The sequence below is a fragment of the Podarcis liolepis genome (genome assembly GCF_965112155.1).
Source record: "Podarcis liolepis genome assembly, chromosome: 2".
Taxonomy (NCBI): domain Eukaryota; kingdom Metazoa; phylum Chordata; class Lepidosauria; order Squamata; family Lacertidae; genus Podarcis; species Podarcis liolepis.
In genome coordinates this window covers 24,656,341-24,674,226 of record NC_139555.1, presented here as the reverse complement: position 1 = coordinate 24,674,226, position 17,886 = coordinate 24,656,341, and the positions used below count along the sequence as shown (strand labels likewise).

General features: G+C 45.1%; 1 protein-coding gene across 4 annotated transcripts in view; it reads left to right on the top strand.

Moving 5' to 3' along the window:
- WIPI1 (WD repeat domain, phosphoinositide interacting 1) overlaps positions 1-17,886 on the top strand; it is a 53,349-nt gene that overhangs the window by 16,524 nt on the left and 18,939 nt on the right. For all 4 annotated transcript variants that reach the window (XR_014522648.1, XM_083490287.1, XM_083490289.1 and 1 more), the window contains 2 exons: positions 2,163-2,332; positions 5,993-6,089. Coding sequence is in view for 3 of the 4 variants with exons in the window: in XM_083490287.1 (XP_083346413.1) it covers positions 2,163-2,332; positions 5,993-6,089 (267 nt within the window). In the remaining variant the exon portion in view is untranslated. The remainder of the gene's footprint in view (positions 1-2,162; positions 2,333-5,992; positions 6,090-17,886) is intronic.

The window sequence follows — 17,886 nt, the reverse complement described above, 5'->3', positions numbered from 1 at the left end:
TTTTTTAAAAAAACTTTGCATATAGGAAGATCCATATTTCTACCACTTTGTTATAGCCTGACCTTTTGCATACTTAAAGGTAAAGGTAAAGGGACCCCTGACCATTAGGTCCAGTCGCGGACGACTCTGGGGTTGCGGCGCTCATCTCGCTCTATAGGCCGAGGGAGCTGGTGTTTGTCTGCAGACAGCTTCCAGGTCATGTGGCCAGCATGACTAAGCCGCTTCTGGCGAATCAGAGCAGCGCACGGAAACGCCGTATATCTTCCTGCCGGAGCGGTACCTATTTATCTACTTGCACTTTGATGTGCTTTTGAACTGCTAGGTGGGCAGGAGATGGGACTGAGCAATGGGAGCTCACCCCGTCACGGGGATTTGAACTACTGACCTTCTGATCGGCAAGTCCTAGGCCCTTATGCATACTTACACAGATGTAAATCTCACTGTGTTCAGTGGATCCTACTCTCAATTACATTATTTAGATAATTAAATGGGTATAGATTGCATACATGTATTGTATGTCTCCATAATGGCTGCCTTTGGATGCCAAAGTAAACCATGGTTTAATGTTTTGAGAAAAAGCCTGTGTGACTCTTGGGTTCATGTACAAACGCCTTCCCCTTCTCTGGTGTGACTGTAAAGTAAATTTTAGATTTACTTCAATTAAATGTGTTGTCTGTGATTAGACTGGGTAAACTTAATTACTGCTAGCAGAATCAAGCCAGCTTCATAAACTATGGTTTGACGTTGACTTGTTTCCATTAACAATAGTTAAGGTTAATCTGTTCATGTGTAGGTTTGGACCATATAGCAAGCTGCAGTTAATCTAAAATGGAAGCAAAAGGGTTGTGGCCTTGGTGGAGAAGGAGAAGGAAGCGCATGAGCCTGAAGCTCACTGCACTTCATTTTTGTAATGCTAAACCATGGTTTAGCACTATGTCCAAAGCAGCCTATTGTTATTCCAGTGGAAGTGTAGGCAGGGAGATCTACAGAAATATCTAAATTTCCTTTTAAGGCCATCCAGGCTTTAATACAATACAAAAAAATAAAGTAAACAGAATATTGTAAAAGGACAACATAAATTTCACACAAATAGAGCAGCAGCAATAAAAATCCAATTCAAAGTACCTCCCCCTTCCCCCAAAGCCTGAGCAGAGGCTACAAGTTGTGTGAAGATGTACTTTCTTTTATCTGTCCTGAATCTTCCATCATTCAGCTTCATTGCATTATCCCAAGTTCTATTATTATAAGGGATGGTGAAACCCCTCTATCTACTTCCTCCTTTCTGTCTAGTCTATCTCTGTATGGTGGGAAACTCCTGCTGCAAATACCTCAGACAACCCAAGTGGATTACATTAGGGTCCGTGGCTGGGATCCCATTGTTTAAAACTGGAGATCTTTTTGCATTCTGAAATTCTTTTATGGTGTCCTGCAACATTTCTGTTGCATTAGTTGGCAAGCAGACATTTGAACTCACACAGTCTGTCTAAGATTGTAAAAAAAACACCCTGCTTGTTTGGCTCATGCGACTAAACAGCTGTTAGCAAAGATAGCTTGGGTGCAGGTTGACTTTGGGACTGGGGCCAGGAAGAGAACTTTATAATCTGTGTCCACTGGCCTAGAAACTTCCCTTTTCTCTAGTTTCAGCCTTCCTTCAGGAAGGACGGGTCATCCCTTCCAACTGTGGCTGTCAAACAGGGAAGGGATGATATTATGCACATCTTGTCCCTTCTGTCTGGAAACCCATTTTGTTTCCTCCCACTCGACAGAGCCTTGTATCGCCAGGGAGGTTGTCTTATTTTGTCAGCTTGCCTTGGGCAATTCACCTTTCCCCTTTTTGTTGGGGTGCATGTCGCCTAAGCTAGGAGGGAGGAAAAAAAGTATTATTAGAGCTTATTATACCACACACCCCTCTCATAGCAGGAGAACTGGCTTCTCAAGTTAGCATCATACAGATACTGTAAAAGAAGCTGATTTTAAATTCCTTCTAGAGATGAGCCATTTTCCTCTGACTTCCCTATCCCTGAACGTGACCTATGCGAAGTTCCGAGAGCGGAGGCTAATCTTTGGGAAACAGTTGATGACTCAGCATTTTGCCCTTTTGCATATATGATTCTCCTCCCCTTAGCAAGAGCTTTTCCATCACTTTTCATTTCACCCCACAGATGAAATCCCGGATGTTTACATTGTAGAGCGCCTCTTCTCCAGCAGCCTGGTGGTGGTGGTGAGTCGCACAAAGCCTCGGCAGATGAACGTCTACCATTTCAAGAAAGGGACCGAAATCTGTAACTACAGTTACTCTAGTAATATCCTCTCTGTCCGGCTCAATCGGCAGGTAAGAGGTTAGGGACCTGGCTCGCTCTCAAGTCATAAAGATGCGTGATCTGAATTTTCTTGCTCATACTGTTTGTGTCTTAGTCTTGCTACATCCCTTTCAGAAGAACTATTCCTCTTGGATTGCAAGTAGTTATCCATCTCCCCCCCCAATAAAGTACTCCTTTTAACTCAGGGTCGGGGAACATTGCCGGACCCCAAGCCTCACCATCCCTTGCCATTTGCAGTCTACCCATCTTCTTTACATTGCAGCATCATTGCATGATTTAGGAAGCAGGAACTGCCTTAGCCCAGCCTGGCTCTGGTTCTTACTTTACGAAACCTTCATGAGAGCAAAGTTTGTTTCTCTGTGTGTGTGCTGTTATTTTTCTTGATTGGACTCCTTAGTGGAAAACCTTAGCTTTGAAAATGGAAGAATCGTTTTCAGTGGAGCTGCTGGGTTCCAGCACAGTTATTAGTTGCACATGTTGGCAAAACTATGCTTTGGTTTCCAAGTGGTGAGAGGTTTCAACTGGTGGGAAGAACTAACCACCCCCCACCCCTGAAATGTAAATATAGCAGATTCCTTTGGAGCAGAGGTTCTGCTACTAATCCTTGTTGGGTTGCATCTTGGCCACTGGTTGTCAGCAGTGTAGCTCCTGGCTTTTGAAAAAGTGTTCATGAGTCTGAGGGATTGAGGCTTCTCTATTGCCCTGGCTAGAAGTGCAGAGTGATTCAGCTTACACCCGTATGTGCTGACATTGCATTCAGTGGTGGTTATGCTGTAGAACATCAAGGAACTGTCTTGCTGTAAGGGACTGAAGGCCTGCTTAAAACCAGTGTTTCAACCAGTGGCTAACCAGAAGCCTCTAGGAAGTTCGCAAGCAGGGCATAAAGATGGTGGTCTTTCACTGTTTGTCCTGAACATCTGGTAACCTCAGGTATACTCTGAACATGGAGGTTCCATTTATCAATCAAGCTATTAATGGATCCAGCTTCAATGAGCTTTATCCTTTCTAAATCTAGCTTGTAGCCATCACCAAATCGGTTAATAATATGTTACATGTACTTCCTTCTGTCTGAATCTCCTGCCAAAGATGCTCACTCTGTGACTGTAAGAGGAAAATGTCTCTATTCACTCCCTCCATGCTACATTGAATTTTATGAATATTATGCCTTGCTCCCTCGGTTGTCTTCTCACCCACCCTGTCGGCCCTAAATTGAAAAGCCTCAAATTTATTTCCCTAACGGGAAAGGTACTCCACTCTGTTGATTCCTATTGTCCAAAACAAACTTAAACATGCATATGTATGTGCAGGTCACAGTTCTGAAGTAATGGCTGGTTTCTTGTGAATTTGAATCAGAGCCTTACTTGAACCTGTTAATTAGCATGCAGGTGTAAGAGCACCAGGGATCAGGGCCTCCTTCCACATCAGTGGTGTTGTGTCACCAGTAAAATAGATCCTGGGCTGGGTGTCAACACAGGAGATTTGTTTTGAACTCTTTGTGCTGTTCACAGCCCTCGGTGGTCACTGCACACTCTGTGCTGTGTACACTTGTGTGTACATGTTTGCTCAGCCCCCGCCCCCTTTAAAGATAGGTGCACTGCAATTGCAACAGGTGTGTGAAGGGTTCATGGCAGAGACAAAAAGAAAGGTTAAAGTGCTCATTCTGAAGAGGAAATGAATGTAAGATAAAGATTTGTTTTTAGGAGTTAACAGCAGGCTTTAAAAGACAAAACAGGTAGTTGAGGACTTTGCTTTTATAGGAAGTTGTGAAAGCTATGTAATTATAATTCCAAGTTAGAAAATTCAAAGCTGGCAGCTATCATTAAAGACGTCACGTTGGACTGCAGAAGAGGAAACTTTCCCAAAATGAAGGAGTTGGTGCAGAGGAAGCTGAAAGGGAAAGTCAAGAGTCAAATTTCTCCAAAACACTTGGGAGTGGTTTAAAAACTCAATGCTAGAAGCTCGACTACCATGTATGCCACAGTTCATGAAAGTCACCACCAGGTTTTCAGCTTCCATGGTCAGTAACAGTATGCACCTCTAAATAGCAGTTGTGCTCAGCTTCCGTTTGTGAGCTTTTCATGAGTATTTGGTTGGTCACTGTGAGAACAGAGTGCTGGACCGGATGGGCTTGATCCTGCAGGGCTCATCTTACAGTTGCCAGGGAATATCTTCAACTATAGGCATGGTGCAAACTCTTTTGTTTTCCTAGCATTAAGTATGAGGTGCATGGATTTTCTGTCTGGAAGGCATTACCAAAATGACTCAGTGTGACCACTTGGCAATGCTATGCTTGGGATTCTGTAGCTAGAAAGAGCAGAGCAGATTCTATATTCTCAAAAAGCAGAGAAGCCTTGGCTTCAAGTAGCAAAGGCTATTCCTCAAGTTAAAAAAAGAAAGAAATCAAAGTAAGTTTTTAATTCTAAAATCCTGGTTTCAAATAAATGATCAACACCTGTGATGAAGTTCTTATTAGAAATACCACTTTTTCAGTATCTGGGGCCTCGGAGCTTCTGGTCATACACTGGCATTATTTTGGGTGCTCAGTTTTCCCCTGTTTTTAAAATACCTTCTACATAAATAACCCCGTCAGAGCACAGGCACAGTTTTCATTGGCAAAAGCTGATTGGTCAGCAAGAGTCTAGACTCCCATCTTTAATCTTGGTTGATGCCAGATGCAGGAGCAACTTGTCAGAGATGAGGTCTTGCTCCTGTTTCCCAGGTCCAAGGCTGTTTCCTCAAAGAAACAAGACCTTTTTGTTTGCACTTTGGGAATATGTTATCATTGGCTTCTTCTCTCCTGTTCAGTGGCTGTGCGCTGCAATCTTATGCGTGGCCCATCAGATGTAGCTGCCATTGAATTCCCAAGTAAGTGTAGGATTTCAAACTTAGTATTGGTGGTCACCGCTGCAAGAGGTGTGGATGGGAGCATAACTTTCCAGCCAGTTAGATAATGGTTAATGCTGTGCACATTATCTTGACACCTGGAAGAATATGACAGCTAAAGCACTTTGTGTCTCTACAAAAGTAAACCCAATTGACTTACTCTTCGGTAAGTGAGCATAGGATTGCAGCCTGAACCATCATCATCATTGATAAATGCTAGGTGCTGTATCCGGGTTATCTCAAGCTCATGTTTTGAAATACCAAATGCTATCTTTCAGCTTGTAGGACACACACTAAAAATGTAACGTTTAAATAAGCTCTGGTACCCTTACTGAAGTTTTTTTCAAATTCCACCTTTTTGAGTGGATGTGATTTTAGGGGAATGGTATTTATTCCAGGTAGAGGGCCATTCAGGCAGATGTAATAGAGAGTTGTACCTTAGCTTCTGGAATACGCTACTGTTTTAGTGCTGGAAGATTTGGGAAAAAGAGGTGAAATGTAATCTGTTTTAAGCTGACAGATCTCCCTCTATCACTTTGCTTCTATATCTTCCTTTAGCGCAAACAGTAGTTTATCTTAGTAATTAAGATAATTTTTCTTGACCAAACCAAGTTCAGCAGAGATCATATCTCTTTCTGATTGTTGTGAACACCTGATGCCTTTTCTCCCAAGTAGATAGTCCGAGCCAGTCTGTGAACCTTCCCAGTGCAACTGCCACGTGCTGATGGAATGTTTTGAGGCCTATCTTATTCCTAAGCAACAACTTGTGCTTTTTTTTGTATTTGCAGAGACTAATTGTTTGCTTGGAGGAATCTATTTATATCCATAACATTAAGGACATGAAGCTTCTGAAAACGATCTTGGACACCCCTCCAAACACAACAGGTAAGGGAATAAGCCTGGCTTTCTGTGTAAGAGAGGGGGGTGGACTTAGCGCAGCGAGGCTTGAAGCTCATTGCAGGTATCCCTATGTCACTACTATGCTGTGTCAAAAAGCCCCGTGGGGTGCATTCATTCAATGGAAAGGCTTTCTCTCGCCAGTGTGGTGTAGTGGTTAAGAGCGGTAGTCACGTAATCTGGGAAACCGGGTTCGTGTCTCCACTCCTCCACATGCAGCTGCTGGGTGACCTTGGGCCAGTCACACTTCTGTGAAGTCTCTCAGCCCCACTCACCTCACAGAGTGTTTGTTGTGGGGGAGGAAGGGAAAGGAGAATGTTAGCCGCTTTGAGACTCCTGAAGGGGAGTGAAAGGCGGGATATCAAATCCAAACTCTTCTTCTTCTTCTTCTTCTAACACCCTAAGGAAAGTGCTTTTGTAGCTCTCTGCTTCTTGGGGGCAACTGTTGCTTCATTCAGCAGTAGTAACTGATAACCAGTTTAAATTGGGGCAAAATGACCTGTGGTTTTCCTTGTGCTGTGATGGTTGCAGGGTTAATAAAAAAACCAAGTACACATTTCTGGGCAATCTTGAAATTATCCTTTCAAGTGAATATGCCCTTCTTTAAGCAGCCAAATGGAGAGTGACACTTCCTTCACTCCTGAGGGATTATGTCGGAAGGTTGTAAGTGAGTTCTCAATTGGACTAAAACAGCCCTGGAGCCAGACCGGTGCCTGCCAGGTGATTTAGACTGCGGCTGCCATCGGTACTGGAGTTGTAGTCCAGACCTGGGCTGTGATTTTGTTGCAGCATCTGAAGGAGACTCTTGTTTACAGCATCTGGAGTTGCTGTGCATCAGGCTGCTTGGTTGACCTTGGGAAAGGAATATCTTGACAGTGTTCGGTTCTCAGTTGGAGGCATTAGTTAGATTTGCATTGATCTGAAAACATCAGGAGAGGGAGCTGGATGGGTTTAAGTGAACAAAATGTTTAGTTTGGTTTAGTCCATGCAGTGGTAAGAAGAGTGAAGTATCTCTGGCGGATGAGGTTAATGGGATTTTTCCTACTCATCTACTTGGGTGTCTTGTTAGAGAGGCATGTGACTGTTAAAAAGAAGTGGCAGAGGTTGTACATACACTGTGCCAAAAAATAAAAATAAAATCCAATTCCCCCCAATATGTTAATTTCCTGTGAAGAAAATCCAGCTACTGCAATTGGAATAAATGAAAAACAATTTGCATGGCATGCCTTTGCTTACCTTGGAGTATCTTGTTCCACTTTCAGTATGAAACTTTTCAAAGAACTTGAATTGGTTGTTTAGCAAGGGAGGGCGCTATGGAGAAGACTTGGGAAAACAGGACTGTTGGAGCAAGGGAAAAGTAACCAGTTGTAGAGAAGAAACTGCCTGATACCAGGTCAGGCTAATTGTCCCACAAGACCAGTATTGTCTACTCTGACTGGCAGCCCTGTGGTCTCGGGCAGATGTCTTTCCCATCATCTGATAAGTGTGGAAGCAAAGAGCTCTTGGGGACATTGAAACTAACTTCTAACCAGTGGAAGTCTTGCTGTTGGTTCCTCTTAATGCCACCAATTCCTGTGTAGTTGCTGAGATTTCATTATGCATTCCTCACTCGGCGTGTTTCCCCATACTCTTTCCTCACTCTCTTTGCACTGGGTAACAGAGCAGGAAACTTTGAATACTTAATTTGGCGGACATAATGCTGGTTCACACACTTGCCTAGCCATAGACTACATGAGACTCCATACAGAAAAGCTCCCTCCCCTGAGGCAATGTGTAATGCCTGCACAGTGCATATACAGTGGTACCTCAGGTTAAGAACTTTATTCGTTCTTGAGGTCCGTTCTTAACCTGAAACTGTTCTTAACCTGAAGCACTACTTTAGCTAATGGGGCCTCCCGCTGCTGCATGATTTCTGTTCTCATCCTGAGGTAAAGTTCCTAACCTGAGGTACTATTTCTGGGTTAGCGGAGTCTGTAACCTGAAGCGTCTGTAACCTGAAGCGTCTGTAACCCGAGGTACCACTGTACAGCCATATGGTACATTCCTAATTTGTGCTGTTTCACTTCACCGTTTGTGAAGTCCTGTATGAATTGGACACTGTGTGTAGTGCCACACTGCGTATTGTCTCACACCTATGGTGGTTGGTTGGGTGGGTGATGTGTACCTGCTTTTCCAGCATGTACACTGTATTTTCAGCTACCTGGCTGTGTGTGTGAACCAGGCCACGGGAAGCTGAGTTTTGCAGGAGATGGCGGCAGTATAACCGACGGCTATCACAATCACTGCTGGCCATTCTGTATTCTGTTGCGATGGTTGTAGTCATCAACAAGCTCCTGGGCCAGGGGTCTGCAACCCGCGGCTCCAGAGCCGCATGTGGCTCTTTTACACCTTTGCCGCGACTCCGGGGCGGATACTAGCGAGGGGAGGAGGCGCATTGTGCGCCCCAACACTCCCCACTGTGGCGGGCGCTGTACTGGCTGTGACATCGCATGGGGGCGGAGCGTGTGTTAGTCACGCACCGTCCCGACGTCACCTTCCCGCCCGCCCGCCCGCCCGCTACATTGTAAGGGGCATGTACGCTGGTCACTGCATTGAAAGGGGGCATGTACGCTGGTCACTGTTTTGAAGGGGAGTGAAGAACACACACACACACACACACACACACACACACAAAAAGGTAACTTGTTAATTTAACGTTTATTTCTATGAGGAGGAGTAATTCTCAGGGGTCAAACAAAGAAATAATAAAAAAGTGACAAAAAAGTTATTTTTATAATGACGAGTTTTGCGGCTCCCAGTTTTTTTTCCCTTCGGAAACGGGTCCAAGTGGCTCTTTTTGTCTTAAAGGTTGCAGACCCCTGTCCTGGGCCTTTCAAGGTTTGCCAGCCCTCAAATTGCTGCAAAGCCTTAGAGTTAGGAAATCTGCCATTTTGCTTCATCGCTTTAAGCAGCAGCCTTAGCCGGAACATTTCTGGAGAGGACTGACCACATTTTGAGCTGCAGCTGACTTTGACAAAAAGCCGCAAAGGAGAGGAAGTGGCAACATCACCGTCTCCTCCCCTCGACCTGCCACCGTGCCTTTTTGTTCCTGCTTTGCTTTTGGCAGGAAGCAGCTCTCGGGCAAGTTTGGCACTTGATCCCAGTGAATGACAATCTGTTTGACACCTTCCATGTACACAGCACACTTAAAGAACAAAAGAAGACTCTCATGGGAACTAGAATAGAAGATGGGTTATGCCCCTGCATCAAGTGCCAGCAAACTAGATTTTTTTGTATCTCCCCCCCCCCAAGGAATTCCATGGAGAATAGGTGGTTCTCTTCTGCCCCCCTCAGAATGAAGTTAGATTGCAAGAAGAGCCCTGCTATATCAAACCAAACCCTGAGACCCCTTTCCTGGTCTGTCCCTGCCAACTTTTACCCCATCAGTGTGCAGGTGAGGTTGGGGTTTTGTGCCCCAGAATAGATCCATTTGCATTTGCTTCCTATGAACCCTGTTTTCCATTTTAATGTCCATTTCCCCAGTTTGGAGGAATACTTTTTGAGCTCTGTGCTGTTCCTTGTTTTGATTTTTGATTTTGCTCCCCTAAATGTGTCATTAGCAAAGTTGACCAACTCACTGCTCACCCCTAAACTCCACATCATTTATGAACAAGTTATAAAGCACTGAAGTTGGTTAGGCTGAGGTATAGAGAAGGGGCCAAGGTCACCCAGGGGAACATCATGGATGAGAGTCCTACTGAAGAAACACTTGAGGAGGGAGTGTGCTTCCCCACTGGGCAACATTAGTAGAGGAAGGTCACGTTCTGGGTAACCCAGAATGAAGATGATGTGTTTTTTAGGGCCCTGCAAGGACAGCCAGACCAAGGTCATTTTGTTGGGCATCTGAGACGAGCTAGATAAAGTAGTGCCTTCCCCAATGCTTCCAGCCTTGACTCAGTGGGTTTCCCCACTATTTTAGGGTGGGATTCAGTTGCAAACTGGCAAATTCAGGTTGCATAATTAATTTTGATTTGGTGCTCTTGCACAGCAAGCCTGTGTCTCCAGACAGATTGGACTTCTGGTGGCCATGGGGAATTGTGGGATAACAATTTCTTGATGGAGTGTCGTATAACTTCCCTGCAGTCAAAGGGGAATGAATGTCCAGTGAATAACTGATGTTGCAGAACCTCCATCCATACATTGTGCAAACAAATCGGGATGAATGCTCAAGTGAACAGGTCCTCAGGAAGCAACCAATGATGTAGTTCACATGTAGCCAATAAATGCCTGGTTGGTTCCTTGGGAAGTCACTCTTGGACTCCAGATTGACCTCATTCTGGCTCTTAACAGATGGCCTCTCATGGAGATTAAACCCATTGAAAGCTTTGGATGTGATTATATTTTTAAAATCCTCCACTACAGCTCCCAAAGGCATAAACATCCACTGGCCTGGGGCTTTGAAACAAGACAGCAGTTCATTTAAGGTTCAAAATTATTGAAAGAAGTTAATTATGCTTGCCAAAGAGGCTCCAGCATGATCATGTCTGTTCTCATTGCTTTTTTTCTTTTACTGAAGCCTCTAACTAAAATCTATAGGCCTTACTCCCAAATGCCTCTGTATTAGTTGCCGCTGAAAGGCTCTGCAGACAGGGAGACAACTCTATTCCTTTTATCACTGATAGCGTTTTGACATTAAACCCATGGGCTGGCATTGTTGTGGATTTTTTTAAGCCTTATATAGATATGGAAGAGTGGTGAATTTAATTCACATGGGTGGAAGAATCGAAAGAGCAAAAGTGTGGGCTCCCAGAGACGATATAATGGCTCCTTTGCGACACCCTAGTGTTCTGTTGCTGCACTAACGCAAGCCTTTTTCGCTTTAGGATCTCTTCCAAACCTAGCCTTGTGCTAAATAATTTTAACAATAATTTAATAATAATAATTTTATTATTTATTATTTTATTACTTGGCTCCCTCTAGACAAATCACAAGCTGTAAACCATAGGACAAACCTTGGTTCTAGTTTATGGTTTGTTTGGAGGAAGCTAAACCACAAGCCTGGGTTTTGATTACACACTAAGCATAACCGCACCTTTGCTCAGCATAGCACAGCAGCAAAAGGATTGGGGCATAAATAGCAAAGTGGCTGCAGTTTCTCCAGGAGGCCACACATTATTGCCTTGTTCATGCCAGTCCTTGGCTTGACTTTGTGTTTCTTGCAAACCAGACCTCTATATGAGTTTTAGAAACACAATGAGGAAATTTGTTTACAGGACCTCTAACCTGTTTTTTTTGAGAGCCAGGCTGGAGGTTTTGAGATATGTGGAGGTTCACATTTGTTGTCTTTGCTCTGGAGCAAAAAAATGATAAATTCTAAGTTTCCCATCTCTTCCTGTGAGTAACTTTAATGGTGGTAAGGCTGAGTGTTTGATTCTGTTCTGCTTGTGCCCTGTTGACACACTAGCAAGCCAACTCTGCTCTTGCAAAGGCGACTCTTCCAGTGGGTCTGTTTTTGGAGTAAATTCCGGTCGCTTCCGGATGACCTGCTTAATGAGCATTCAGCCTGATTTGTTTGCGGAGAGATTAGCCAAAGTTGCGTCAAGCAAGTGTTACCCCAGTCTTATCAGTGCATTTTCTCATCCCTTTTCAGAAAAAGTCCAATATTTTGGGGAAGCGTGTTTGTTTTTGCCGGAGCTCTAAATCAGCTTACATGGTGCAGCCTGAATCTGTGGAGATGTGATTGAATTCCACCCCTAAATAGTGACCACCTGGAAGAATCTCCATGCCTTGTTGTTAGGACTTCTTTAGTTTCCTCTAACTGCGCACCTTATAAGAGCACCCTCTGGCAGTGTAGCTACTCTTTCTTGTTCTGTACAAGGCTCCATATGACAAATAATTTGCTTTCAAGCCTCCCACTAATGCCCTTTTCCAGTTTGCTGCTCCTAGGCCAACTGGGTTTGGTCCTGAAGCCTGTATCTCCCAGACTTTGGGGGCAGATTTGCAATCAGAATCTTCTGCTGTGACATGTTTGGCTGCTCCCTCTAGGGGAGAACATTCTGTATTTGTCCAAGTACATCCTTACCACTCACACATGGGGACAGGACCACTGTGACATTTATAAACATCGGCGAGGGTATGTTTGCCAATAGACCTGAAGCTCTGTTCCAGGAAGGTAAAGAATTGTGTTCTCTTTTTTTTTTTTTTAGTGGAGAAATTGTGCGGTGCTGGACTAAACAGATCCCTTTGGAAAGCCCCCCAGAGTAGTTTTAAGACAGTGTCTTTAGTGAGGAAGGATCATCAAACGGCTTCGGCCCAGTATACCTGAAGGAGCGTCTCCACCCCCATCGTTCTGCCCGGACACTGAGGTCCAGCGCCGAGGGCCTTCTGGTGGTTCCCTCATTGCGAGAAGCGAAGCTACAGGGAACCAGGCAGAGGGCCTTTTCGGTGGTGGCGCCCGCCCTGTGGAATGCCCTCCCATCGGTTGTCAAGGTGATGGACAACTACCTGACATTCAGAAAACATCTTAAGGCGGCCCTATTCAGGGAAGCTTTTAATGTATGATATTTTAGTGTTTCTTGGTTTCTTTGGAAGCCTCCCAGAGTGGCTGGGGAAACCCAGCCAGATGGGCGGGGTACAAATAATAAATTATTATTATTATTATTATTATTATCATCATGGTTCAGTGGTAGTATATCTCCTTTGTGTGCAGGAAGTTCCGGGTTCAATCCTCAACATCTCCAGATAGGACTGGGGAAATGTTCCTGTCTGAAACCCCGGAAAGCTTCTGCCAGTCCGTATAGACAATACTGTGTGACATGATACAAGGCAGTTTCCTAAGTTCCTGTGTTCTATTAATCCACCCGCTTTTGTCTACACAAAGTACAGCCCCTCCTCTGAGATCTCATGTACAGCAGGTCCTTTGTCTTAAACTGGGCTTGTTTTGCCTGGTGCAAAATCCCGCCACCCCCCATTAGCGGCTAGTGTGCAGAGATGACACCAGAATAGGCAGAGGGAGGCAACAGAAATGGGCTCCAAAATATGGAAAGTGGAAGAGCTTTAAAAAAGCAAAACAGAATGCTCATGTCTGCACCAAAAGGAAACTGAAAAACTATGCATATGCAGTGCAGGGACTTTGAGGGACGAGCCTTGAGAGCTGAGGGCAGGCTGAAGCAGTGTTCAAAACTCAAATTGTTCTAGGTGCATTTTGCGGCAGGGAATTTCATTAGTGCAAGCCGCTTCTGAGCTCCAGGCGCAGTACTGTAGTGTGCCTAATATTTCCGATTAAAACTGCAGAGTGGAAGCAAAAGAGGACCTTTTTCTGCCTCCTCACTTCCAGCTACTATCCAAAGACTGGAGAAGAGACCCTCTTAAGAATATTAGGGGGGTGGGCAGGGGAAGGACTAGACCAGGAGTAGCCAACCTAAGGCCTGGGGGCCGGATGTGGCCCAATCACCTTCTCAATCCGGCCCGCAGACAGTCCGGGAATCAGCCTGTTTTTACATGAGTAGAAGGTGCCCTTTTATTTAAAATGCATCTCTGTGTTATTTGTGGGGCCTGCCTGGTGTTTTTACATGAGTAGATTGTGTGCTTTTATTTAAAATGCATCTTTGGGATATTTGTGGGGCAGAGGAATCTGTTCATTTCCCCCCCTTCAAAATATAATCTGGTCCACCGCATGGTCTGAGGGATGGTGGACTGGCCCACGGCTGAAAAAGGTTGCTGACCCCTGGTCTAGACCATGTGGGAAACGGACACAATATTTTACCTGCAGTTCATTCATTTTCAGCTTTGTTGTATTGTTATAAAAAAGCGCCCAGACATTCCTTTGCTGTACCCACAGCCTAGGTTGAAGGTGCCATTTAGCTCCTAGCTTTCATATCTCAGCTTCTAACACTGGGCTGAAGGTGAAAAAAGAGCTGTCTGCGTTGCATGCTGGTGCCACTCTCATTTCTTCTTTCAGGCATGAGAGAGTCCTTGGCTTTTACTGTGCTGGTGTCTCCCCTTAGCAGGTCCCCTCTACAGTTTTAATCTTAAATCTTAGGCGCAGCACGTAGAGGATCACTGCTGTTGCTGCCGCCTACCCATTGCCAAATTGGCTTGGAGTGCCCATTGGATGGTGGTGGACCTGCAGTGATCCTCTACGTGTTGCTGTGGAGTGGTAGGAATAGGTGGTGCGAGTTGCAGATCAACAATATTAGAGGGCCCCACATTTGACTATCCCTGTCCCAGATGTAGCATCACTCCAGGACTGGAGCTTTGTCTGGAGCCCTGTAGGAAGTCAAGATGGCAACTGGCAGGCAGCCCATGCTCAGGCTACTAGAAAGCAATTTTTAAAAGTGGGGCAGGGCAGGTTTTCATGGTGGTGCCTGGCTTGCTTGTGGCCTCAACACACGAGTAAATCGTGTGGAAAGCTGCAGAGCATTCCTGACTCGCTTCTATGGCTGGCTAAGCAGAATCATAGAATCATAGAGTTGGAAGAGATCACAAGGGCCATCGAGTCCAACCCCCTGCCAAGCAGGAAACACCATCAGAGCACTCCTGACATATGGTTGTCAAGCCTCTGCTTAAAGACCTCCAAAGGAGGAGACTCCACCACACTCCTTGGCAGCAAATTCCACTGTCGAACAGCTCTTACTGTCAGGAAGTTCTTCCTAATGTTTAGGTGGAATCTTCTTTCTTGTAGTTTGGATCCATTGCTCCATGTCCGCTTCTCTGGAGCAGCAGAAAACAACCTTTCTCCCTCCTCTATGTGACATCCTTTTATATATTTGAACATGGCTATCATATCACGCCTTAACCTCCTCTTCTCCAGGCTAAACATGCCCAGCTCCCTTAGCTGTTCCTCATAAGGCATCGTTTCCAGGCCTTTGACCATTTTGGTTGCCCTCCTCTGGACACGTTCCAGTTTGTCAGTGTCCTTCTTGAATTGTGGTGCCCAGAACTGGACACAGTACTCCAGGTGAGGTCTGACCAGAGCAGAATACAGTGGCACTATTACTTCCCTTGATCTAGATGCTATACTCCTATTGATGCAGCCCAGAATTGCATTGGCTTTTTTAGAATGAATGCTCTGCTTGTTTCCTACGTAACCTATCCTCACACCGCCATGACTTGATATATACCGAGGCTGAGAAGAAAGTGAGCAGAGCAAGCATTCGAGCCCCAGGAATGGTAGGCTCAAAAGCCAATAGGCTTAGCAAATTAACAGGGGGGGGGTCGTTCTTACAACAGTCAACTGATTTTTTAAAAATTAATAATAATAAAAAAGTTGTAGTTGGGTGAATGAATGAAAAGGGAAGGGGAGTCAGGACTGTACATACACATATTCCCAAATATGCATAAAGGAATAAGTGAAGTTCTCAGCCCCCTACATATAAAAGTCATGGGCACAAAGAAAAACGGCAAGAAAAAGGTGGGTCAAGGGTTAACATATTGGGATAACAGTAGTAGGGTTGACAGGAGGGCAGATCTGAACACTGCCGCATAACTGAGCGCTGATGGAAAATTCAGTTAGAGGAAACAAGGGGAGATCTATATATCAGCACAGTAATGTGAAACAGATAAAAAGCAGTAGAGAAGAATTCCTTTGCCTGGTGTCAAGGGACACCCACTTTACCCTTGCAAAGCAGCCCAGCTCTTCAGAAAGACCCCATAACCTTTCTTGGTGGGGAGCAAGAGCAGGGAAGTGATCACGCGGTTGTGTGTCCTGCTCTCCACTCGCACAACCACTGACTATAACCCTCAAACTTTCAAGTTAATTTAGATTAGGGATGCACAAATACAGAATTCATGTTTGGGGTTTGCTGGCCTTTCAGGTGCTCATGGCCCGGCCAGGTGGAGGAGATGGGCAGGGTGGGGCGGGCATTCTTTCTTTAGCGTTTGGGGTGCAAGCTCATGGCCTCTTTAGGGCTGCACATGCAGTTGATGCTCCCTCTCTAGAACAGAACATCTGGCTTAGCCCTGGTTCGGGAGAAGGATGCTCATATGAGCTCGTCTCTCCTGTACTTATTCTGCACCTTTGAAATATTTTGCAAGGAAAGTCTGGAGTATTTTGTTTGTGCCTCTTGTGGAAACTAGTTCTTAGGACATCCTAGGAATAATAAAGAGGGCAGCCATTCATCTTTGAGAGAGCTTTCTTTTTTGCAGCCTTGCACTTGGTGCCTTCACGAAGTCAACTCTGTAGACCTGAGTTCTTTCCCAGGCCCTTCACAGCTTGTTTTCCTGCTCGGCTGTCCCGGACAAAACCTCTAGCTGGGCCTGCTGACTCACAGCGCTGCTGACTGAGTTTGTTTAGCTTCGGAATTCTCTCGATCCTCAGTCATCTCCAAAGGGCTTCAGGAAATAGGCTCCACTGAATGTTCTTTCTACAGACCACAAGCCCAGAGACTTCCTTTTCAAGATTTTTCCTGGCAGTTGTCTGGCTTGCATGCTACAAAAGCCAGTTTCTTTATGATGTGGCGCATCCAGCTCCCTTAAAATGCATGCCTTGCAAATGTGGCACTTATCTCAGATGTTCCTTGTTTGGTGTTGGAATTGTTCTTCGTGATCTTAGTCATATATACCGACAGATGCATTCACCTTAAGCTGCTGCAGTGAGGGATAGCCTACCTAGTGTTATCTACTCCTTGGAAACCTCTAGATTGGATTCCTGCAGTGTGTTGTACGTGGGGCTGCCCTTGAAAACCTGTTTGGAAAATGCAGAATTCTCACACTACTCTGTTGCATATAGCACCAATTTTGGCACAGCTGCACTGGCTACCAGTTAGTTTCTGGGATACAGTCATACCTCATGTTATGTGTGCTTCATGTTACGTTTTTTCAGGTTGCTTCCCGCGGCGACCTGGAAGTACCGGAAAGGGTTACCTCCGGGTTTCGCTTCTTGCACGTGCGCAGTAGCGCTAAATCACTTGGCACACCTGCGCAGATATGGCACTTCAGGTTGCGGGCTTTTCATGTTGCGAACGGGCCTCCAGAATGGATCCTGTTCGCAACCAGAGGTACCACTGTAAATTTAAAGTGCTGGTTTGGAACCTAGGAAGCCTAACGTGGCTCAGGACCCCAATACCTGTCTCTTTCTACGCGAACTAACCCAGACCCTGCATTTGTCTTCGGAGGCTCTGCTCCATGTGCCCCTGCAAGGGAGGAGTAGAGGGTGGAGGTTGTGAAACCAGGCCTTTTGCATGGTGGCTCCCCACTTGCAAAACACTGTCCCCCAGGAGACACACCTGGCATTGTCTGCTTTTAAGTGCCAGACAGAAGCTTTTTTGGAGAGTAATTAGGTGAGTTTTGAGCTTTTTTTGTGTGCTCCCCATTTTAGTGTGGGGGGGGGGATTTTTGCATCCATATTTATGGACAAGTGTTTCAGGTTCTTCTTTTACAGTGGTACCTTGGGTTACATACGCTTCAGGTTACATACGCTTCAGGTTACATACGCTTCAGGTTACAGACTCCGCTAACCCAGAAATAGTACTTCGGGTTAAGAACTTTACTTCAGGATAAGAACAGAAATCGTGCTCCGGTGGTGTGGCGGCAGCAGGAGGCCCCAATAGCTAAAGTGCTGCTTCAGGTTAAGAACAGTTTCAGGTTAAGAACGGACCTCCGGAACGAATTAAGTACTTAACCCGAGGTACCACTGTACTCTTGTTCCTCTGTTTGGTTTTAATGTTTCTCATTTCTCTTCTTTCATTAAATGCTGAGATAACTTGGTGTAAAACGCTGCAGGTAAACATAGCCTGAAATTCAGCGTTGTGTTCTTCCAGTTGTTTAATCTGCACAAGTATTCTAGCTTAGCAGACATAACGAGAAT